This window comes from Muntiacus reevesi, chromosome 11 (assembly GCF_963930625.1).
Source record: "Muntiacus reevesi chromosome 11, mMunRee1.1, whole genome shotgun sequence".
Classification (NCBI taxonomy): Eukaryota; Metazoa; Chordata; class Mammalia; order Artiodactyla; family Cervidae; genus Muntiacus; species Muntiacus reevesi.
The window spans coordinates 61813738-61839080 of record NC_089259.1 but is presented as its reverse complement, the minus strand read 5'-3'; the positions used below and the strand labels follow the sequence as shown (position 1 = coordinate 61839080).

Here is a 25343-nt window from a genome sequence, read left to right as displayed (position 1 = left end):
GAGGGGGAAATAGGGAGTTACTACTCAATGGGCATAGTTTCAATTAAGCAAGATGACTAAGTGTCACAGACTGCTGTACCACACTGTACACTGGCCACAATTGCAGTGCACCATGATCATATGTGTGTGAGGCAGGCCATACTGTGTTATAAAAAAATATCCCTCATCTTAGGGATTTTGGTCTTCTGAGTTGAACCCGTCTTCCTAGTTAACAGAACAGGAGGAAGCACGGAATTTTAAAGGTAATTAATGTTGGTCTTTTGTTTCTTCATTAGTGTATTTTGTTCTACTTAATTGAAAACATTCCATTCTGTTGTAAAATTAATGGCTTACTTTCTTTCTGGTTGTAAAACAAATGTCTTACTTTCTTCTGTTGGCAAGTGTCTCTTCACCATTTCTTATAGAGATCTTCATTCCATGCTTCTCTTTGCTTCCATCAAAAGAACAACGGGGGCTTTGAGTGGGTGTTCTGACTGGACGACCACAAATCTTATTTACCTTTTAAATAGAAAATATTAAAGACAGTTAGAAACCATGCTCCAGCCTTTCTGAGAAAGCGATTTTTGCCAGAGTTTAAAGCAATGACATATTCTTACTTACGCCACAGTATTAACCTTTAAGACATACAAAGTTTGCTAATTTTTAAAGTAGAGGAAATCACATTATCTATATAAGATGACAATCATAATAAATTAATGCTATACACATTTATACAGTTTGCATGTACGCAAATGCAAAATACATGAATAAAATATATATATTAAAAATCAGAGAACTGCATTAATAAACTAGCCTGCTTGTATAAATAAAACTATTTAAACAAAGCAGATATTATTTATGGTTTATATGCATATCAATGACTAATCACATACCTGTACCAAGTTTCTTAATAAAGTAATTCACTATTGAACATGTGGTCCAGTTCTATGTGAGTTCTAACGGAAGTTTTCTTCTTAAAATCTTTCTTAGAAAAAGCAATAAATATGCTTACATGAGATTTCATTTTGTAATAGTTGTATATCTTCTTCCTCATTCTAGTTTGAATTCAAGGGAGTTATTCATGGTTTCTTTTTAAAAAATTACTTATAGAACTGAAAATTTTATTTTTTAATATTCAGTTCAGTCACTCAGTCGTGTCCGACTCTGCGACCCCATGAATTGCAGCACGCCAGGCCTCCCTGTCCATCACCAACTCCCGGAGTTTACTCAAACTCATGTCCATTGAGTCGGTGATGCCATCCAGCCATCTCATCCTCTGTTGTCCCCTTCTCCTCCTGCCCCCAACCCCTCCCAGCATCAGGGTCTTTTCCAATGATTCAACTCTTCGCATGAGGTGGCCAAAGTATTGGAGTTTCAGCTTCAGCATCAGCCCTTCCAGAGAACACCCAGGACTTACTTATCTAATAAAGATCTTCATATAACTTATGAAATTATCACTGAAAACTAAGTAATTAATTGGACACACTATCATGTAAAGCATCAAAAAAATTCACAAGATACTTTATACATTCAAAAGGGAGAGTAGTATATAGTTAAAAATACATAAAAGCATTGCCTCTGAATCAAGAGACTTTAGTTCTTGTCCTAATATTCCCTTCTTCATTGCTGAGATCTTGATAACAGTGACAGACCTTTATAGAACTTGATTCTCTTATATGTAATATGAAGAACTTAGAATAAATTATTCAAAAGTTCTCTTAAAGTGTAAATTAAAAATTTTTTTTCATGAATGAACATTAAAGCAGTTATGTATCACCTCACTTATTTAAACCATAATTATTTTGTTTCAATATATGCAAAGATCATGCAGTAGATGTTGTAGGAGACAAAAGATTAGAAATTGAATTTTCCCTAAAAGAGCTGACAGTTTAGAATGAAAGAAAAAAAATCCTCCCATACATCAAAATGCACATGTAACTTAGAACAAGTCCTTGCCTTACCAGGCTCCAGCCCACCCTGTCAATGCAAAAACTTCAAAAATCCTGAAAAAAGCCCTTGCCCATGCTTGGTTTGACTCCAGTCCTCCTGCCAAAGCCACTGAGCACACATGGTCAGCATAGGGATACTCCCAGACAAGACCTTACCTTCAAGAGCAGGAGAGGCAATTATTTCACCTAAATTATAGAGACAAACAAACAAACAAAAAAGCCAAACAAAATGAGAAGACAGAGAAATATATTCCAAATGAAAGCACGAGATAAAACCCCAGAACAACAGCAACAAAAACCTCTAATAAAATGGAGATGAATAATTTACTTAATAGAATGTGTGAAGTAACATTCCCAGAAAAGATCACCAAACTCAGGAGAAGGCTAGAGGAACACAATGAGAATTTCAACAAAGAAACTTAAATGTAAAACAAATATTATATGTAATATACACAAATATATGTACACACACACACATACAGACCTCATGGTAACCAAAAAACTGAAATGGATCAGTTCAGTTCAGTTGCTCAGTCATGTCCGGCTCTGTGACTCCATGGACTGCAGCATGCCAGGCCTCCCTGTCCATCACCAAATCCTGGAGTTTACTCAAACTCGTGTCCTTTGACTTGGTGATGCCATCCAACCATCTCATCCTATGTCGTCCCCTTCTCTTCCTGCTCTCAATCTTTCCCAGCATTAGGGTCTTTTCAAATGAGTCACTTCTTCACATCAGGTGGCCAAAGTATTGGAGTTGCAGCTTCAGCATCAGTCCTTCCAATGAATATCCAGGACTAATTTTCTTTAGGATTGACTGGTTGGATCTCCTTGCAGTCCAAGGGACTCTAAAGAGTCTTCTCCAACACCACAGTTCAAAAGCATCAATTCTTCAGCACTCAGCTTTCTTTATAGTCCAACTCTCACATCCATACATGACTACAGGAAAAACATAGCTTTGACTAGACAGACCTTTGTTTACAAAGTAATGTCTCTGCTTTTTAATATGCTATCTAGGTTGGCCATAACTTTCCTTCCAAGGAGTAAGCGTCTTTTAATTTCATGGCTGCAGTGTCACTATCTGCAGTGATTTTGGAGCCACCCAAAATAAAGTCTCTCACTGTTTCCACTGTTTCCCCAACTATTTGCCATGAAGTGATAGGACCAAATGCCATGATCTTAGTTTTCTGAATGTTGAGTTTTAAGCCAACTTTTTTACTCTCCTCTTTCACTTTCCTCAAGAGGCTCTTTAGTTCTTCTTTACTTTCTGCCATAAGCGTGATGTCATCTGCATATCTGAGGTTATTAATATTTCTCCTGGCAGTCTTGATTCCAGCTTGTGCTTCATCCAACCTAGCATTTTGCATGATGTACTCTGCATATAAGTTAAATAAGCAGGGTGACAATATACAGCCTTGACATACTCCTTTCCCTATTTGGAACATGTCTGTTATTCCATGTCCAGTCCTAACTGTTGCTTCCTGACCTGTATACAAATTTCTCAAGAGACAGGTCAGGTGGTCTGGTATTCCCAACTCTTGAAGAATTTTCCACAGTTTGCTATGATCCACACAGTCAAAGGCTTTGCATAGTCAATAAAGAAGAAATAGATGTTTTTCTGGAACTCTTTTGCTTTTTCGATGATCTAACATATGTTGGCAATTTGATCTCAGGTACCTTGCCTTTTCTAAATCCAGCTTGAACATCTGGAAGTTCACAGTTCACATATCATTGAAGCCTGGCTTGGAGAATTTTGAGCATTACTCTGCTAGCATGTGAGATGAGTGCAATTGTGTGGTAGTTTGAGCATTCTTTGGCATTGCCTTTCTTAGGGATTAGAATGAAAACTGACCTTTTCCAGTCCTGTGGTTACTGCTGAGTTTTCCAAATTTGCTGGCATATTGAGAATAGCACTTTCATAGCATCATCGTTTAGGATTTGAAAGAGCTCAACTGGAATTCTAGCACCTTCACTAGTTTTGTTGGTAGTAATGCTTTCTAAGGTCCACTTGATTTTGCATTCCAGGATGTCTGGCTCTAGGTGGTTAATCATACTATCATGATTATTTGGGTTGTGGAGATCTTATTTGTATAGCTCTTTTGCATATTCTTGCCACCTCTTCTTTATATCTTCTGCTTCTGTTAGGTCCATATCATTTCTGTCCTTTATTCTGCCCATCTTTGCATGAAATGTTCCCTTGGTATTTCTAATTTTCTTGAAGAGATCTCTAGTCTTTCCCATTCTCCTGTTTTCGTCTATTTCTTTGCACTGATCACTGAGGAAGGCTTTCTTATCTCTCCTGGCTATTCTTTGGAACTTTTTGGCATTCAAATTGGTATCTTTCCTTTTCTCCTTTGCTTTTCACTAATCTTCTTTTCATAGCTATTTGTAAGGCCTCCTCAGACAGTCATTTTGCTTTTTTGCATTTCTTTTTCTTGGAGATGGTCTTGATCCCTGTTTCCTGTACAATGCCATGAACCTCTGTCCATAGATCTTCAGGCACTCTGTCTATCAGATCTAGTCCCTTGAATCTATTTGTCACTTCCACTGTGTAATCATAAGGGATTTGATTTAGATCAAACCTGAATAGTCTAGTGATTTTCACTATGTTCTTCAATTTAAGTCTGAATTTGGCAATAAGGAGTTCACAATCTGAGCCACAGTCAGCTCACGGTATTGTTTTTGCTGACAGTATAGAGCTTCTCCATCTTTGGCTACAAAGAATATAATCAATCTGATTTTGGTATTGACCATCTGGTGATGTCCATATGTAGAGTCTTCTCTTGTGTTGTTGGAAGAGGGTGTTTGCTATGACCTGTGCATTCTCTTGGCAAAACTATATTAGCCTTTGCCCTTCTTCATTCCATACTCCAAGGCCAAATTTGCCTGTTACTCCAGGTGTTTCTTGAATTCCTACTTTTGCGTTCCAGTCCCCCATATTGAAAAGGACATCTTTTTTGGATGCTAGTTCTAGAATGTCTTGTAGGTCTTCATAGAACTGTTCTACTTCAGCTTCTTCAGCATTACTGGTCAGGGCATAGACTTGGATTATTGTGATATTGAAGATAAACACACAAAATAGAGAAATGAACCCAAATATATCACTAAAGAAAACATCAAACCACAGGAAAAGAGACTAAAAGAAGAAAATTAAAAGGAAGAACTACAAATACATCCATAAAATAATGAACAAAATGCCAAAGTGCTGTAATCAAAGGACACAGGTGCTTAAATGAGTAAAAATAACAAGATCCATCCATATGCTGCTTAGAAGATATTTACTTCAACGCTAAAGACAGAGATAGACAGAAGTGAGAGGTAGAAAAGGTATTCCATGCAAATGCAAACAAAAAGAGCAATACTCACATCAGACAATATAGACTTGACAAAATAAAATATCACATAATGCTAAAAGTGTCAATCCAAAAAGAATTATTAAACAAATATTAACCTAACATATGTATGCCTAAGTACATAAGGAAAATATTAAAAAACATAAAGGGAGAATTGACAGTAATACAACAATTGCAGGGGACTTCTAATATGCTCCCCACAGCAATGGACATACCACCTGGACAGAAAATCAGTAGGCAATAATTGGCCTTAAGTGACACATTAGACTAACCATTTAGTAGATTTAATAGATATACATAGAACATTCCATCCCCAAACAGCAGAATACATATTCTTTTCAAGGTCACATGGAATACTCCCCAGAATATATCACATGCTAGGCCACAAAATAAGTCTCAGTAAATTAAAGAAAACTGAAACCATATCAAGCATCTTCTCTGACCACAAAGATATAAAACAAGAAAACAATTACAGGGAAAAAAAAAAAAAAAAACCTTGAAAAAACACAAACACATGGAGACTGAATAATATGCTACTAACAACAAAAAATAAAAAGATCAATAGAAAAATCTAAAAATTTCTTGAGACTAATCAGAACAAAGACTCAATTTTCTAAAATCTATAGGATGTGGCAAAAGCAGTCCTAAGAGGGATTAGGACTATAGTGAGACAGGATAGTGTAACAGGCCTATCTCAGGAAATAAGGGAAATCTCAAGCAATCTAACATAACACTCAAAAGAACAAGAAAAAGAAGGAAAAAAACAAAGTTTAAAGTTAATAGAAGGAAGTAAATAATAAAGATCAGAGTAGAAATAAATAAGGTAGAGAACAAAAAGAAAAGATCAATGAAACTAGGAGCTGGGTTTTTCTAAATCTATATAAAATTGATAAACCCTTATCCAGACTCATAAAAAAAGGAGACGGTTCAAATAAATAAAACTAGAAATGAAGAAAGTACAACTGATATCATAGAAATACATACACTCATAAGAGAATGATACAATTATAAGCCAAAATCTGGACAATGTACAAGAAATGGATAAATTCCTAGATACATATAATCTTCCAAGACTGAATCAGGAAGAAACAAAAAATCTGTACAGAACCATTAGTAGTAATTAGATTAAATCAGCAATTAAAAACTTTCCACCAAAATTCAGAAGAGATAGATTCATGGGGGAATTCTACAAAACATTTAAAGAAAAGTTAATACCTATTCTTCTCAAATTATTCTGAAAAACTGAAGAGAAAGGAACATATTCAATATCATTCTACAAGACCAGCAATATCCTGACATCAAAACCAGAGACATTACAAAAAAAGAAAATTATAGGCCAACATCCCTGATAAACACACAGGCAAAAATCCTCAGGAAATATTAACAGACTTCATTCAACACTACAATAAGATTATAGATAATGATCAAGTGGGATTTACTGAAAGGATGCAGGGTTCCCCCGGTGACTCAGATGGTAAAGAATCCTCGTACAATGCAGGAGACCTGGTTTCTATCCCTGGGTTGGGAAGATCCCCTGAAGAAGGGAATGGCTACCCACTCCAGTATTCTTGCCTGGAGAATCCCATGGACAGAGGAGCCTGGCAGGCTACAGTCCACGGGGTCACAAAAAGTCAGACATGACTGAATGACTAAGCATAGCACAGATGCAGGATGATTCAGTATCCACAAGTCAGTTAATGTGATATACCAGATTAACAAAGTAAGGATAAAAATTACATGATCATCTCAATAGATACAGAAAAAGTATTTGACAAAATGCAACGTCCATTCATGACAAAAACTCTCAATAATGTTAGTATAGAGGAAACATTTAGTTAGGCACAGTCAATCAGTCTCAGACGTGTCCAACTCTGCAACCCCTGGTGGGCTGTAGCCCACCAGGTTCCTTTGGCCATGGAATTCTCCAGGTAAGAATGCTGGAGTGGGTTGCCATTCCCTTCTCCAGGGTATCTTCCTGACTCAGGGATCAAACCTGGGCCTCCCATGTTGCACGCAGATTCTTTACCACCTATAGAGGAAACACCTCAACATAGTAAAAGCCACTTATGATAAGCACACAGCTAACATCATACTCACCAGTGAAATTCTCAAAGCTTTTTGGAAGTCCTAGTGACAGCAATCAGACAACAAAAAAATAATTAAATAAAAAGTCATCAAATTGGAAGAGAAGTAAAACCCTCACTATTTGCAGATGAAATGATATTATACATAGCAAACTCTAAAGACTCTACCTAAAAGCTATCAAAATAAATGAATTCAGTAATGTCACATAATACAAAATAAATATACAGAAATTTGTTGCATTTCTATACATTTATACTGAACTATCAGAAACAGAAATAAAAAAAAAAAAAACAATCCTATTTACAATGACATCAAAAAAAATAAAACACCTAGGAACAGATTTAACCAAATTGATGAACGACTTGCATTCTGAAAACTATAAGACATTGATGAAAGAAATTGAAGACAACACAAATAAATGAAAACTATTCTGTGTTCATGAATTAGAAGCATTAAAATAAATATTCAAATATTTACAATAGCCAAGACATGAAAGCAACCTAAATAAGTATCCATCAACAGATGAAAGGATAAAGATGATATAGTATATAGAGGTGACCCTTCAAAAATATGGGTGTTAGGGGCACCAAACCATACAGTCAAAAATCCACATGTAACTTTAAAGTCCACTCTGTGTATCCACATTCATGGTTTCAACCAATTGTGGATATTGTGGTGCTGAAGTACATATTTATAAAACAAACAAACAAAAAAAACCCTCACATATATGGATAAAATCCACATATACATTCAAACATATGTTGTCCAAGAACTAGGTGTACAACAACTGTATATACAATGGACTATTACTTAGCCATTTTAAAAAAGAATGAAATCTAGCCATTTGCAACAGCATGAATGGATCTGGAGGGTATTATACTGAGTGAAATAAGTCAGAAAGAGATAAATACTATGCTTTCACTTCTACTGACATATAAAAAACAAAACAAACAAATATAGCAAAATAGGAACAGACTGAGATATAGAGAACAAACTGGTGGTTGCCACAGGGGAGGCAGTTGGGGATGATGGGCAAACTAGATGAAGGGGATTCTGAGGCACAAACTATCTGTTACTACACGACTGTGACTGCATATTAAGTCAAAGGCTGTGATGTCGAGCACAGGAAATACAGTCAATAATATTAACTTCACATGGTGTGGAGTCTATAAAAATATTGAAACCACTATACTGTACCCCCGAAACTAATATGACATTGTAAATCAATTGTACTTCAATAAAAAAGAAAATGAAATAAAACTGTAACATGTAGAAAATGAACAGAATAACTCTGGGGTGTTTAGGGAAGAGATTCAGTAGGTCATGTCTAAATAACAGATTAAAAGATAAAACTAGAAGTTGGTTAGGTGGACAAAGTGGGAAAGCTCAAGAGAGTAGAAAAGCAAAGAGGTGTATAACAACATGTTTCAGAGAACAAAGGTGACACCTAAAAGACGAGCTAAGACACAAAAATGAAAGGCAAGATCTTAGAAACGAGGGAAGACATAAAAATGCCATATATGTGGTGATGGATGTTAATCAGACTTATTGTGGTAATCATTTCATAATATATACTAATATCAAGTTATATGTTGTACACCTGAAAATAATATAAAGCTATAGATCAATTATTTCTCAGTTCTTCAAGATGCCATAATATGTCTTGGATATCAAGCTAAAAATCTTACTTTAGCAAATGGAAACCAGGCAAACGTTTCAAGGTAGGAAAAGGTAGCTTAATGATTTACACAAGAAAAATATTTATAACAGCAATTTGCAGGTAAGGAGACCAAGGTTCTCCCATAGAACATGAGAGAAAGACTGGGACCCAGAGTCAGCAGCAGAAGTGCTGAAAAGAAGCAACAGATATAAGAAGTAGACAGGAGGAAAGATTGTAGCTTAGAGATATATAATAATTAGATATAGAATGTTTCTGAACAAAGAAAAATGGTGGAAGGCACAAGGAAAATCTTGATAGAGATAAGTGCAAGGTAATACCAGGCTGACATCAAAAATGGATAAAAATTTGGTTTGCCTGCAAAGGAGAAAATATGAAGGATTGTAGTAAAAGGAAATTAAGTTTGAAGGGTAGGTTGGAGTCAGATCTTGGAGGTTTAAAATGACAAGCTAAGTTTCATTTATTAAACAAAACCTCTGATAGCTATTGAATGGAAAACTAAAATGCTAGAGCTGATACTTAGCAATGAATCTGACAGTTGGACTAGAGAGAGAGACCTATTAAAGGTAAGTGACCTGTTAATAGATTCTAAAGTTTGAAGGATCCTAAAGTTCCATCCTAAAGGAAATCAGTCCTGAATATTCATTGGAAGGACTGATGCTGAAGTTGAAACTCCAATACTCTGACCACCTGATGTGAAGAACTGACTCATTGGAAAAGACCCTGATGCTGGGGAAGATCAAAGGCAGGAGGAGAAGGGGATAACAGAGGATGAGACGGTTGGATGGCATCATTGACTCGATGGACATGAGTATGAGTAAACTCCAGGAATTGGTGATGGACAGGGAAGCCTGGAGTGCTGCAATCCATGGGGTTGCAAAAAGTGGAACACGACTGAGCAACTGAACTGAATTGAAGGTTCGAAGGAAAGATAATTTTATTCTGAACTACAGTAGTGACAGTATCCATAACAAGAAGGATTCATGAATCATAAACAGATAGAAGAGAAGAAAAATCAACAGGGTTAAATCCAGAACACTGACAACACCAAATGATAGTGGGGATGTGGAACAATAGAAACTTTCATTCTTTGCTGTTGGGGGAGCAGAAGGGTACAGCCCAGTTTGGAAAATACTTTGGCAGCTTCTTACAAAAAAAAAAAAACAAAAACAAAAAACACTTTTATCATATGATCCAGCAATCACACTCTTTGGTATTTACATTAAAAACTTATATCCACACAAAAACCTGCACACAGATGTTTATAGCAGCTTTACTAAGATTGCCAAAATTTGGAAGCAACCAAGTTGCCCTTCTGTAGACAAATGGATAAATAAACTGTGGCCCATCCAGACAACAGAACATTATCTATCCAGTGTGAAAAAGAAATGAGCTACCAAACTGTGAAGACATAGAGAAAAGTTAAATGCCCACCACTGAGTGAAAGAAGTTATATTGAAAATGCTATATAGTGTATGATTCCAATTATATGGCATTCTGGAATAGGCAAAACTATGGAGTCAGTAAAAAGATCAGTGGTTGCAGAAGTGGGGATCAGCAGGGGGCAGGGGGCAGGTGGTGAACGGAGAAACACAGAGGATTTATAAGGCAGTGAAAATTACTCCATATGATACTGTAATGGGAGATACATGTCACTATGTATGTGTGCTTCGTAGTTCAGTTGTGTCTGCCTCTTTGAGACCCCACGGACTGTAGCCCACCAGGCTCCTCTGTCCATGGGGATTCTCCAGGCAAGAATACTGGAGTGGGTTGCCATGCCCTACTCCAGGGGATCTTCCCAGCCCAGGAATTAAACTCAGGTCTCCTACATTGCAGGCAAATTCTTCACCATCTGAGGCACCAGGGAAGCCCATATGTCACTGTGTATTTGTCCAGACCCATAAAATGTAGAACACCAAGAGTGAACTCAAAATTATAGATTTGGGGAGACAATGATATGTCGATGTAGGTTCATCAGTTGTAGCAAATTTATCACTCTGGTAGAGGATGCTAACAATGGGAGAGCTTCTGCATGTGTGGGGGCAGGGGCTACATGGGATATCTTTTTACCTTGTATTAAGTTTTAATGTAAGCCTAAAATTGTTCTAAAAAAATAGAAAATTGGTACAGATGAACCTAATTACAGGGCAGGAATAGAGACACAGATGTAAAAGAATGGATGGGTGGGCACAGCAGGGGGCTGGGAAGGAGGGAATAAATTGGGAGACTAGGACTGACATATACACACTACCATGTGTGACATAGATAGCTAGTGGGAAGCTGCTGTATAGCACAAGAATCTCAGCTCAGTGCTGTGTGGTCACCTAGAGGGGTAGGATGTGGCAGGGGCAAGGGAGAGCCAAGAGGAAGGGGATATATGTGTACAAATAATGATTCACTCCTTGTACAGCAGAAACTAACAAAACATTATAAAGTAACTATACACAATTAAAGAAATAAGGTTTATTTTGAAAAAATTCAACAGGACTTAACAAACTGAAAGCGAGAAGTTAAGGATATGTAAGGTCAAGGTATAAAAAAGTTCAGAATGAATTTTCCATCACTAAAGCTAAAAGACAGTGATAGTCGAGTGTAAATATTATTAACAAGGTGCTAAAATATTCATTTTTAAAGGCAGAGGTATCTTCACTGTCAACAACGCCTAGTAACAAGAACCAAGAGAAGACGGTATAAGTTGATGGTGGAAATGTCGAGTAATATAATTAGGTGGCACTAAAGAAATTTTGACGTAAAAGAAAAGAGTAAAAGGGAAAAACAGATTGCAATAATGATCCCTTATGATAAGTCATAGAGCTCTAAACAAATTATGAAACTTCTACAAATCACAGTTTTCTCATTCTTGAAACTTAAGAAAATTAAACCACTTTGCAGTTATCAGTTAAGGAAAATCTTACCTTGTCCTGTCCCTTCCCTTTCATGTTGGACCTAAGGCCATAACTGCTATTGAACATAATTCCTAGGAAGGCAGATGGAGACATGAAACTATCAGCCTCAGAAGGTTTTTATTCCCATTACCATCTTTGCAATTTTTTACAAGTATAAAAGAAAATATACAAGTCATAGACCTGTAAGTCAGTTTTAATTGCACCCAAAGTCTTCCCCAATGGCTCAGCAGGTAAAGAATCTGCCTGCAATGCAAACACAAGAGACACGGATTCAACTCCTGGGTTGGGAAGACCCCCTGGAGAAGGAAATGGCAACCCATTCCAGTATTCTTGCCTGGAAAAATCCAATGAACAGAGGAGCCCAGTGGCTACAGTCAATGGGGGTTGCAACTAGTTGAACACGACTGAGTGACTAACACAATACTTCAAAGGCACAAGCATATAAAGCAGATTCCAATACATATAAATAAATTTCAGAGCCATTATATGTGTTGACTTGCTATCAGGGAGTTCCACTCCACACTTTACTGAAAGGGAATGGAAAACCATCTGTTACTAGCACATTAGCCTGTCACCTTAGCTCCCCTGAGTAAGCCGACTGGGGTATACCATTTTAATACTAGCACCTTCTTGCTTTTGAAAAACAATTGCTCACACTTACTTTGACAATTTTTCAACTCTGACTTAAACTGCAATTTCCTCATTTTCCCCACTGGTCTCTACCATTCTCCTCTGCTATCTGAACTGTCTTGGGGGAATTTCTGCTCCTAATGCTTACATACTCCTACTTTGAGTTTCATCTCTGGTTTCCCACAGATTTTCAAATTCCCATCTCACCTTGAAATAACTATTTTAGTTGTTTCCAACCCATATCACTTCTCCCACTCTGCTCAAGAATTTGCCTCAACAACTCCTTGTCACTTAGCTGACTTCCTCCATTCTTACTGTAATCATGGGATTACATACCAAAGTGTAAACTTATCTTTACAGCCTCCCTCTGTTCACTGTCTTATTCAAATCATCAAAGCCTTTTGTTTTTAACTGATTTTAATGTAAATTTATTTATTTTAATTGGAGGCTAATTACTTTACAATATTGTAGTGGTTTTGCTTACATTGACATGGATCTGCCACAGGTGTACATGTGTTCCCCATCCTGAACCCCCCTCCCACCTCCCTCCCCATCCCATCCATCTGGGTCATCCCAGTACACCAGCCCCAAGTACCCTGTCTCATGCATCGAACCTGGACTGGAGATCCTTTTCACATATGATAACATACATGTTTCAGTGCCATTCTCCCAAATCATCCCACCCTCAACATCAAAGCTTTTAACTAATAAACTCAAAAAGTTTTGTAAGAAACAAATTGTTCATTTTCATTTGACTTCCATCAGCAGATCCTCCATTCACTCTGCAATGATCTTTAAAAATGTTTTTTAATAATAAAATTAAAGAGCAAAAATGTTTCGCATACTTTAAATTGAAAAGCAATGAACATGGAGATACTTTGAGTATTTATTAAGCAGTTTGTTTCAGAGGGTGATTGCAAAGATGGATTCTACATCACTGGGTAGCCAACAAGTGACCAAATATTTTTCTTCAGGCCACATCTAGGATGGTTGGTGTTAAATGAGAACTGACTAAAAGAAATTACATAATGTGTAACTCTGCAAGCATGCTTAAAAACAACAACAACAACAATAATAATAGGTAAAAATGAGAAACAGGGTGGATTTGGGTCAAATGCATTGTGCTCCATTAAATTAAAAGCTACTTTTAAACTATTTGAAGGAAACATACTATTGGCAAGTTTTTCCAGTTTTAACAACAAATGTGAGTTTATTAATTTTTCCTTGCCCAGTTCCCTATGATTTTCAGGAATAGTTTGCCAAAGTAGTGGCTGGTGTTAAGGGTAAAATCTGCTACCACAAATCAGGATGAAGCTAACTTTTAAAGACAGGAATGAAATCCACGATTTCTGCTTTTTTAGCGCCTGCTGCGGGGCGCAGGAGGGACGAGAGGAGCTACTCCACGTTCAAGGTCAGGAGGGGTGGCCCTGAGAAGATACCCCTCGTCCAAGGTAAGGAGCAGCGGATGTGCTTTGCTGGAGCAGCCGTGAAGAGATACCCCACGTCCGAGGTAAGAGAAACCCAAGTAAGAGGGTAGGTATTGCGAGAGGGCATCAGAGGGCAGACACACTAAAACCATAATCACAGAAAACTAGCCAATCTGATCACAGGACCACAGCCTTGTCTAACTCAATGAAACTAAGCCATGCCGTGTGGGGCCACCAAGACGGCCGGGTCATGGTGGAGAGGTCTGACAGAATGTGGTCCACTGGTGAAGGGAATGGCAAACCACTTCAGTATTCTTGCCTTGAGAACCCCATGAACAGTATGAAAAGGCAAAATGATAGGATACTGAAAGAGGAACTCCCCAGGTCGGTAGGTGCCCAATACGTTCCTGGAGATCAGTGGAGAAATAACTCCAGAAAGAATGAAGGGATGGAGCCAAAGCAAAAACAATACCCAGTTGTGGATGGAACTGGTGATAGAAGCAAGGTATGATGCTGTAAAGAGCAATATTGTACAGGAACCTGGAATGTTAGGTCTATGAATCAAGGCAAATTGGAAGTGGTCAAACAGGAGACGACAAGAGTGAATGTCAACATTCTATGAATCAGTGAACTAAAATGGACTGGAATGAGTGAATTTAACTCAGATGATGATTATATCTACTACTGTGGGCAGGAATCCCTTAGAAGAAATGGAGTAGCCATCATGGTCAACAAGAGAGTCTGAAATGCAGTATTTGGATGCAATCTCAAAAATGACAGAATGATCTCTGTTCATTTCAAAGGCAAACCATTCAATATCACAGTAATCCAAGCCTATGCCCCAACCAGTAATGCTGAAGAAGCTGAAGTTGAACAGTTCTATGAAGACCTACAGGACCTTTTAGAACTAACACCTCCCCAAAATATGTCCTTTTCATTATAGGGAACTGGAATGCAAAAGTAGGAAGTCAAAAAACACCTGGAGTAACAGGCAAATTTGGCCTTGGAGTATGGAATGAGGCAGGGCAAAGATTAATAGAGTTTTGCCAAGAGAACGCACTGGTCATAGCAAACACCCGCTTCCAACAACACAAGAGAAGACTCTATACATGTACATCATCAGATGGTCAACATCAAAATCAGATTGATTATATTCTTTGCAGCCAAAGATGGAGAAGCTCTATACAGTCAGCAAAAACAAGACCAGTCAGCTCCTGGTCTAGTTTTTGCTGACTGTGGCTCAAATCATGAACTCCTTACTGCCAAATTCAGACTTAAACTGAAGAAAGTAGGGAAAACTACTAGACCATTCAGGTATGATCTAAATCAAATCCCTTATGATTTTATACAGTGGAAGTGAGAAATAGATTTAAGGGACTAGATCTGACAGACAGAGGGCTTGATGAACTATGGACGGAGGTTCATGACATTGTACAGGAGACAGGAATCAAGATCATCTCTAAGAAAAAGAAATGCAAAAAAGCAAAATGGTTGTCTGAGGAGGCCTTACAAATAGCTGTGAAAAGAAGAGAAGCGAATAGCAAAGGAGAAAAGGAAAGATATTCCCATTTGAATGCAGAGTTCCAAAGAATAGCCAGGAGAGATAAGAAAGCCTTCCTCAGAGATCAACACAAAGAAATAGAGGAAAACAACAAAGTGGGAAAGACTGGAGATCTCTTCAAGAAAATTAGAGATATCAAGGGAACATTTCAGGCAAAGATGGGTTCGATAAAGGACAGAAATGATATGGACCTAACAGAAGCAGAAGATATTAAGAAGAGGTGGCAAGAATACACAGAAGAACAGTACAAAAAAGATGGTCACGACCCAGATAATCACAATGGTGTGATCACTGACCTAGGGCCAGACATCCTGGAATGTCAAGTCAAGTGGGCCTGAGCAAGCATCACTATGAACAAAGCTAGTGGAGTTGATGGAATTCCAGTTGAGCTATTTCAAATCCTGAAAGATGATGCTGTGAAAGTGCTATACTTAATATGCCTGAAAATCTGGAAAACTCAGCAGTGGCCACAAGACTGGAAAAGGTCCGTTTTAATTCCAATCCCTAAGAAAGGCAATCCCAAAGAATGCTCAAACTACAGCACAACTGCACTCATCTCACACACTAGTAAAGTAATGCTCAAAATTCTCCAAGCCAGGCTTCAGCAATACGTGAATCGAGATTTGGTGTTCTCGATGGTTCAAGCTGGTTTTAGAAAAGGCCAAGGAACCAGAGATCAAATTGTCAATATCCACTGGATCATTGAAAAAGCAAGAGAGGTCCAGAAAAACATCTATTTCTGTTTTATTGACTGTACCAAAGCCTTCGACTGTGTGGATCACAATAAACTGTGGAAAATTCTGAAAGAGATGGGAATACCAGACCACCTGACCTGCCTCTTGAGAAGCCTGTATGCAGGTCAGGAAGCAACAGTTAGAACTGGACATGGAAAAACAGACTGATTCCAAATAGGAAAAGGAGTACATCACCCTGCTTATTTAACTGATATGCAGAGTACATCATGAGAAACACTGGACTGGAAGAAGCACAAGCTGGAATCAAGATTGCCAGGAGAAATATCAATAACCTCAGATATGCAGATGACACCACCCTTATGGCAGAGAACGAAGAGGAACTAAAAAGCCTCTTGATGAAATTGGAGAGTGAAAAAAGAGGAGGGTGAAAAAGTTTGCTTAAAGCTTAACATCCAAAAAACTAAGATCATGGCATCTGGTCACATCACCTCATGGGAAATAGATGGGGAGACAGTGGTAACAGTGTCAGACTTCATTTTTTTGGGCTCCAAAATCACTGCGAATGGTGACTGCAGCCATGAAACTAAGACGCTTACTCCTTGGAAGGAAAGTTATGACCAACCTAGATAGCATATTAAAAAGCAGAGACATTACTTTGCCAACAAAGGTCCATCTGGTCAAGGCTATGGTTTTTCCAGTGGTCATGTATGGATGTGAGAATTGGACTGTGAAGAAAGCTGACGCCGAAGAATTGATGCTTTTGAACTGTGGTGTTGGAGAAGACTCTTGAGAGTCCCTTGGACTTCAAGGAGATCCAACCAGTCCATCCTGAAGCACATCGGTCCTGGGTATTCATTGGAAGGACTGATGCTGAAGCTGAAACTCCAATACTTTGGCCACCTCATGCGAAGAGTTGACTCATTGGAAAAGACACTGATGCTGGGAGGGATTGGGGGCAGGGAGAGAAGGGGGTGACAGAGGATGAGATGACTGGATAGCATCACCAACTCGATGGGCGTGAGTTTGAGTAAACAACGGGAGTTTGTGATGGACATGGAGGCCTGGCGTGCTGCGATTCATAGGGTCGCAAAGAGTCGGATATGACTGAGCGACTGAACTGTACTGAATGAGGAAAAATTGAGAAAATATTTTTCTCCAGATCACAAGGAGTTGAGAGGGGGACTTAATGCAAAGTTCATGAAGTTTGGATTTCATTTTGCTGACTGTCATAATGAATTCACAATTAGCTAGCAAAAGGATAGCATTATCATAGCCTCATCTTAGAAAGATGTGGCAGACAAGAAGACCTTCCCCATGGGTAAGGCAAGAAAATATTAGAATCAACTTAATAGGGGCCCATGAAATCTGAGAAGAGGAGAAAGGGAAAACTATTTTTTGAGAAGAATGAATGGGATTTGGCAACTGGTTGATTCACTATAACAGATTTTTTTTTAAAGAAGGAGAAATAAATCTGTCAGCCACTTTGAATCTGGCAACAAGGGTGAATGAAGATCCAATAACCAATATGTGGAAACTAGATGGTAGAATACGTTAATTGTTCCTTAGAGCAGGAGGTGAATTCTATTTTAGAACTTTGATTTGGGATAATTCTAAAAGGTGGTTCTAAATAATATGCTAGAGATAAAGAGAAAGTTAATGATTAGAATTCCCTGCATAGAGCCAATAAAGCCATGAAAATGGACAAAACTATAAAATGTATATAGAATATAAAGATGGTCAGAAAGAAAATCTTTCAAAGGCAGGAGAAAAAGAACTCAGATAATAGCTACTTGCCCATCCCCAACAAAAAAAGAGAAGAGAAAGAAGAGGAACTGGAAAGGAAGAAGAGGAGAAGGAAGAGTTAAAGGTGGGGGAGAAGGAAGGAAGGAGGTGAAAGGAGAAAGCAAGGAAGGAAGAATAGGAGGGAGGGAGGAACTGAGGAACAAGTACTTTAGACTAATAGAGCTGGGAAGCCCATAGAAGATATCCAACCTTAACCAGCAGATGAGAAAATTGAAGCTCAAAGAAAGACAATAACTTGCTAAGACTGAATCTAGTTAGTGGAAGAGTGTTGAGTACAGAACCAATGGCCTCTTCTTTATCATTGGCAGGCTTACTATTTATTTTCATACCTATTGTGCAGGAGTCACATTATGTAAAATCTAGTTCTTAACCATCCTACAGAAGTAAAATAATTTGGTTTGAAAATGATCTAAACATATGAATAGATAAGAGAATCCCATTTTCCCCATCTATGTGGAAATGGGTGAGAGGAAACATAAAGTTACTTCCCTTTAAGATTCCTAGGAATGAATAGAGGTGGGGAAAAGGAGGAACTACAAGAATATTAGACAACTTGATTTCTCACCCAGGTTTAGGAGGAAAACCAGAATAACTGACTTATGAAAAGAAGTCTTCCCATGATACATGACCCCTAAATTCCAATTTTAAGAGACAGTAACATAAGATTTTCCTCTCTTCCACTGAAGTCCAGATAATGTCATAAAAAGAATAGTCAGTAACTTCCTGATCTACAAACTATCACAATGAAATAATCTGGTCTGATCAAATACCCAGTCAACAGTTAGAAAAGCAGATTTCCTTATAACTGTCACACTTAACATATAGTATATGTTCTCAGATTTATGAATTCTGAATCCTCAATAGTTTCTTAAAAAATTACATTTGTTTGCAATATAAAAATGCTTTTCTGTTGATATTGATCTGTAGTTGCCCCTGAAACCCACGTTTTACATCAAAACCTTTTTAATCCACATTTATTTTTAAAACTATGAAAGTTTTTAGTATGAAAGTATTTTAGTAAATACCTGTAACTTTTGGCACTGTAAATACTTTTTGTAAGTTACCAAACATTTAATGTCACTTTCTTCAGTGCTTTTCACCTGGGAGGCAATTGACAAACACTGGTGTTAATCATGGATGATCTTATAACTGCATGTTGAACGCCTGTGATGGTTAATTTTATGTGTCAACATTGTTTCTGGCTATGACCCTGAAGGTATTTACATATCAGATCAGCATTTGAATCAGTGGACTCACTAAAATAGATTGCATTCCCTTAACAAGGAGACGCATCATCCAATTCCTGAGGGTCTGAATAGAAAAGGAAGGAGGAACTCTCCCCTTCCCCAGCACATTCCAGCCTCACTGCTTGAACTGGTGATCTCATCTCCTCCTGCTCTCAGACTGATTTAAACTGTGGGTTCCCCTCGTTCTCAGGCCTTTGGATTCAGACTGAATCATACCACCAGCGTCTTGAGTCTCCAGCTTGCAGAGAGTAAACTGTGAAACTCCTCGGCTTCCACAATTACGGGAACCAATCAGCTCCTCAAAATAAACACCGTCCTAGCATATTCATCTTATATATAAGTTCTGTTTCTCTGGAGGACCCTAACTAATACAGTGACAAATTCATTAAATACATATCTTTTCATGATTTTATTAACTCTGTTAATATAATAAATATTTTATTGCAGTTTAATTTTCTTTGATACATGTAATTCAGAAAAGTTCAGTTCAGTTGCTCGGTTGTGTCCGACTCTTTGCGACTCCATGGACTGCAGTACACCAGGCCTCCCTGTCCATTACCAATTCCCAGAGTTTACTCAAACTCATGTCCATTGAGTCAGTGTTGCCATTCAACCATCTCATCCTCTGTCAGTCCCTTCTCCTCCTGTCCAGCATCAGGATTTTTCCAATGAGTCAATTCTTTACATCAGGTGGCCAAAGTATTGGAGCTTCAGCTTCAGCATTAGCCCTTCTAATGAATATTCAGAACTGATTTCCTTTAGGATTAACTGGTTTGATCTCCTTGCTGTCCAAGGGACTCTCAAGAAATTTCTCCAACACTACAGTTCAAAGGCATCAATTCTTCAACACTCAGCTTTCTTTATGGTCCAACTCGCACATCCATACATGACTACTGGAAAAACCATAGCTTTGACCAGATGGACCTTTGTTGGCAAAGTAATGTCTCTGCTTTTTAATATGCTGTCTAGGTTGGTCATAACTTTTCTTCGAAGGAGCAAGAGCCTTTTAATTTCGTGGCTGCAGTGTCACCATCTGCAGTGATTTTGGAGCCCAAGAAAATAATTTCTGTCACTGTTTCCATTGTTTCCCCATCTATTTGCCATGAAGTGATGGGACTGATGCCATGATCTTTATTTTTTGAATGCTTAGTCTTAAGCCAGTTTTTTCACTCTCCTCTTTCACTTTCATCAAGAGACTGTTTAGTAGCTCTTCATTCTCTGCCATAAGGGTGGTGTCATCTGCATATCTGAAGTTACTGATATTTCTCCAGGCAATCTTGATTCCAGCTTGTGATTCATCCATTCCAGCATTTCACATGATGCACTTTGCATTTGCATATAAGTTAAATAAACAGAGTGACAGTATACAGCCTTGATGTACTGCTTTCCCAATTTGGAACCAGTCTATTGTCCCAGGTTCAATTCTAACTGTTGCTTCTTGACTTGCATACATATTTCTCAGGAGGCAGGTAAGGTGGCCTGGTATTCCCATATCTTGAAGAATTTTCCACAGTTTGTTTTGATCCACATAAAGGCTTTGGTGTAGTCTATAAAGCAGAAGTAAATGGTTTTTCTGGAACTCTCTTGCTTTTTAGATGACCCAACAGATAATGGCATTTTGGTCTCTGGTTCCTCTGCCTTTTCTAAATCCAGCCTGAACATGTGGAAGTTCTTGGTTCACATACTATTGAAGCCTGGCTTGAAGAATTTTGTGCATTACTTTGCTAGCATGTGAGATGAGTGTAATAGTGCTGTAGTTTGAACATTCTTTGGCATTGCTTTTCTTTGGGATACATGAGGTTAAATGACTGTAATTACATGCAATTAATAAAAAGAGAATGCAGATATGTAGAGGTTAAAACATAATACACATTAGATGCTCAGTCATGTCTGACTCGTTGTGACCCGATAGACTGTAGCCTGCCAGGCTCCTCTGTCCATGGAGTTCTCCAGGCAGGAATGCTGGAGAGGCTAGCCATTCCCTTCTACAAGGAATCTTGCCAATCCAGGAATCAAACCCAGATCTCATACATTGCATTCAGATCCTTTATTGTCTGAGCTACCAGGGAAGTTGAAAACATAATAAGAATGCCTGTTTAACTTTTCTTTAAATTATCAAATATATTAATTTCCTTCTGTTAGGTAGTTAGAATTTTAGGTAGTTAGAATAGGAAACAGGAGTACAAAATGGCGGTGGTTAAAAGATAAGGAAGGGAAAAGCCTGCAAAAATAGAACAAAGGAAGGTCAAAGGATGGTTTGAGGACCTGAGTGAGGACTTCAGGGAGAACAAGCAGCTCTCCTGGCTAGCCCAATTTACATAGGGCAGGCCCAGGGGGAGGAAAAAACACACATAAAAATAGGAGCCAAAACGCATGCTCTCTCGCTCTCTCTCTCCCTCCTGCACGCTGGCGCGCTCCCCTACTCTCTTCTCTTCATGTCTTTGGGTCCACATGCCCTCACGCCTTGAGGGTGGATTCTCTTGCTATTTTCTAAATAAAATAGAGCTGTAACACTGATTTGTCTAAGAGCTATAGCATGGTCTGTCCAAGACCCGAGAGCTGTGACGCGCCAAGGCCTTTAATGTCCGTCACTCCAAATCTTTGTTGTGAGGAGACAGAACTGAGGAGCATACACTCGCCTGACACTTCCTATTTGATTGTATTTTGCCTGAAGAGTTGTATACATCTTCTCATCTTATAGATACATATCATAGTATTCCCATACATCACAATATAATTTATGAATTTAACCTTTAAATCAGGTAGTTCTATCCAAAACATGATTCTATTTTTCAAAATAATACAATAATACAATAAAATAATATAATACATACTTAAATGAAAGTACAAAATTATGCTGGACGAATATTAATAAATCTTTAAACAACACTAAACAACATTAATAATATAGTCAGAATTAAATTTCAGAGTTGAACCTGAGTTATAAAACACATTGTACTTTCCTTATAATTTCCATTTGTTAGTTGGATATTTTCCCAGCCAAAGTTACACTTGGTGAAAAAAACTAACTTCATGATGATTATAATTACTGCATGGTGATGGCATATTATTATAAGAGCTTTTGCTAAATTTGTATTAATGGAAATTAAAAAAAAAAAAACACATGATTATGGACCATCACACCTAAAAGCTATGGAAACAACATCACCTGAATAATACACATTTTACTTAGAAGTTCAAGGTACAAATAATTCCAGAAGCCAGCTATGGAAAATATATAAAAGTTATAACTATAATATCACTTTTAAGATACCAGTATATTCTAGTATTGCAACAAGGAATATTTATAGCAAGTTATATATTATCAAGACTCTACAAAGAACTGCCTTTAAATATGTTATCCATAAGATTTCTACATTTGTACAAGGTGCCCAGTTCCCAGGAAAAGGCAAATAAAATATCATTAAAGTTGAAGAAGGGTGAATATAACTACAGTCTCCACTTTGCAAAGGCTAGAGATATGTTTATTTTGTAGTTAGCACAGAGAAAACAGTCCATTTTTAAAGTATTTACTTGGAGTCACAGAAAGTCTGGTGTTGGGTGGTTGCATTCTCCATGCCTTTTTTAATTTTACAGAAGTTGCTTCTCCATATGGATTTTTTGTAGCTATTATCATAAAGTTGCCACCCAAACTCCTTTTACATTTAAAATTAAAAGGGAAGAAGAAGGAAGAGGAGATGAGGAGGAAGAGGAGGCTGGGGAGAAACAGAACAACATTTCTTCACTTGGTCCATTGTGAGAAGCTCTATTCTGGACTATTACTTTTGTATATCTACAAATCAAACCACCAGAGGGAGCTTCTGCATTTCAGTCCTATTCATAATTATTCATTAAACTTGTAGGGATCCACTGAAAATCATTTAGTTCAGGATTCACAGAGAATATCCAAACTGCAGACCAAAGTGACAAATACTTAAATATATGAAATCTTCATAAAAACCCAGTCTCCTATGGAAAGTTACTAACTGCAGTATCAATGTGATCAAATGAGAAAAGGAAAACCAACTCAGAATTGTGGATTACTTTCTCCTAACTGAGCTGTCTTGGAGTCAGGAAGAGGAAGATACTGAAAATTGGCCAAAATAGTCAATTATTTCCCCTCTTTCTCTTTCCTTCCCTCCTTCACTTCCTCCCCATCTCTATCCTTTCTTCCTTCCTTCCACTTACAAGGACACATTAGGTTAGGAAGTCACCAGAACCGAAAGTCATACATGTGCATTTTAGTCCATGATTAGCTACAGATTGCAATGACAATTTAAAAACTGAGCACCTATTATCTGTAGGGCATTATTCTAAGAGCTGGGAATAAAGTGGTGAACTTTCTCCGAAGATACTTATATTCTAGCAGGGGAAACTGAAAATAAATCATTACTTGATTACTTTTATGTATTGATAAGTGTACTCAGATAAAAATGAATATTTGACTGAGAGCTGGGAAGGAATGAGGATGGGCAGCTTCAACTAGGTGGTCAAAAAGACTTCTATAAAAAGTAGTTCTGAATGAAGTAAAGAGGCAGTTGTGAAAAGATGATAGGGAAGAGTTTCACATCCAGAGAGAACAGTAATTAAAATAGCCCCTGGGAAGAGAAGAAAAGGAGGTTGCTGCAGCTGAAAATACTGTATAGTATAGTAGAGAGTCCCTTGGACTGCAAGGAGATCCAACCAGTCCATCCTAAAGGAGATCAGTCCTGGGTGTTCATTAGAAAGACTGATGCTGAAGCTGAAACTCCAGTATTTTGGCCACCTAATGCGAAGAGTTGACTCACTGGAAAAGACCCTGATGCTGGGAGGGATTGGGGGCTGGAGGAGGGGGGGACGACAGAGGATCAGATGGCTGGATGGCATCACTGACTCGATGGGCATGAGTTTGAGTAAACTCCGGGATTTGGTGATAGAGCCAGGGAGGCCTGGCGTGCTGTGATTCATGGGGTCGCAAAGAGTCGGACACCACTGAGCGACTGAACTGAACTGAACTGATAGTAGAAGAGGAAGTGAGAAGATGCCGGCTGGCTAGATGATAAGATTTCAGATATACTCTGCCAAAAGGTGAGTTTGTGTTGTAAGTGGGTGTTGAAGTCAATGGAGAGTTTAATGATAACACAGTTTGTCCCATGTTTTAAAAATATCATGATGGTTGTTAGCCAGAGAGAAGTCTGAGCAAGACATAAAAAAAAGTGATGGACAAGATGGAAGGAGTGAATCCAGTTCACTGGATTTCACAAGATTTTTGGTTTCACAAGGTTTTTGGTATGGTTCAGGGAGAAGATGGTGCTGACTTTGCTCAGAATGGTCTATGAGGACTGAGATCTAGCTGAAAGATATATATATTTTGATGGTAGAAAAACCAGGACTTGAGGATGGATTAAACATGACCAATGAAAAACAGTAGATTTGAGAATGACTCCTGGTACTTTTTGGCTGAAGCAGCTGACCAAACAGAGAGAGAGAAGAATGGATTTGGGAAGAAAAAGAAAAGACTCTTTTGGACATGTTTGGCTTTTTGTGACTATTATTCATGCTAGAGGAGCTACCCAATAGGCTATTAGTTATATGAGTTGGAAAATCAAAGGTTAATTCAGGCAAGATGTATAAACATGGTTGTCAACAGCATGTACTTGGGTTGAGGACAGATGGAGGAAAGGACTGAAGACTGATCCCAAGGGCACAGCAAAATTTGCAGGTGGAGACAAAGAGAAGTTGAAAGAGATTCAGTTTTCACACAAGTTGGAGGATTCCCACGAGAGTGACCTATCTCAAAATATAAATGAATTTTTTTTAAAGAAGAATTGATCAGATATGTTTAAAGTGATTGATAGTCCTATCTAATGAAGATGGAAATTAACCATTGGATCTTATGAGAAAAAGACTATTGGTGACTTGTGGATACAGTTTGAGTGGACAACTGTGGCAGAAAGCATAATGATCAATTAGAGAATAGGGCATAGAAAAACAATAAGAAAGCAGAGACTGTGAAAATACATGAATCTTCCATGAAGTTTTGTAGCAAAGGTG

At 38.0% G+C, this 25343-nt stretch overlaps 1 protein-coding gene across 1 annotated transcript in view; it reads right to left on the bottom strand.

Annotated features, from left to right (window-relative positions):
• The window catches only part of GPC5 (glypican 5), a 746923-nt gene that overhangs the window by 418577 nt on the left and 303003 nt on the right, over nucleotides 1-25343 (bottom strand). The window contains exon 4 of the mRNA XM_065901803.1: nucleotides 365-498. Within this exon, the coding sequence (XP_065757875.1) occupies nucleotides 365-498 (134 nt within the window). The remainder of the gene's footprint in view (nucleotides 1-364; nucleotides 499-25343) is intronic.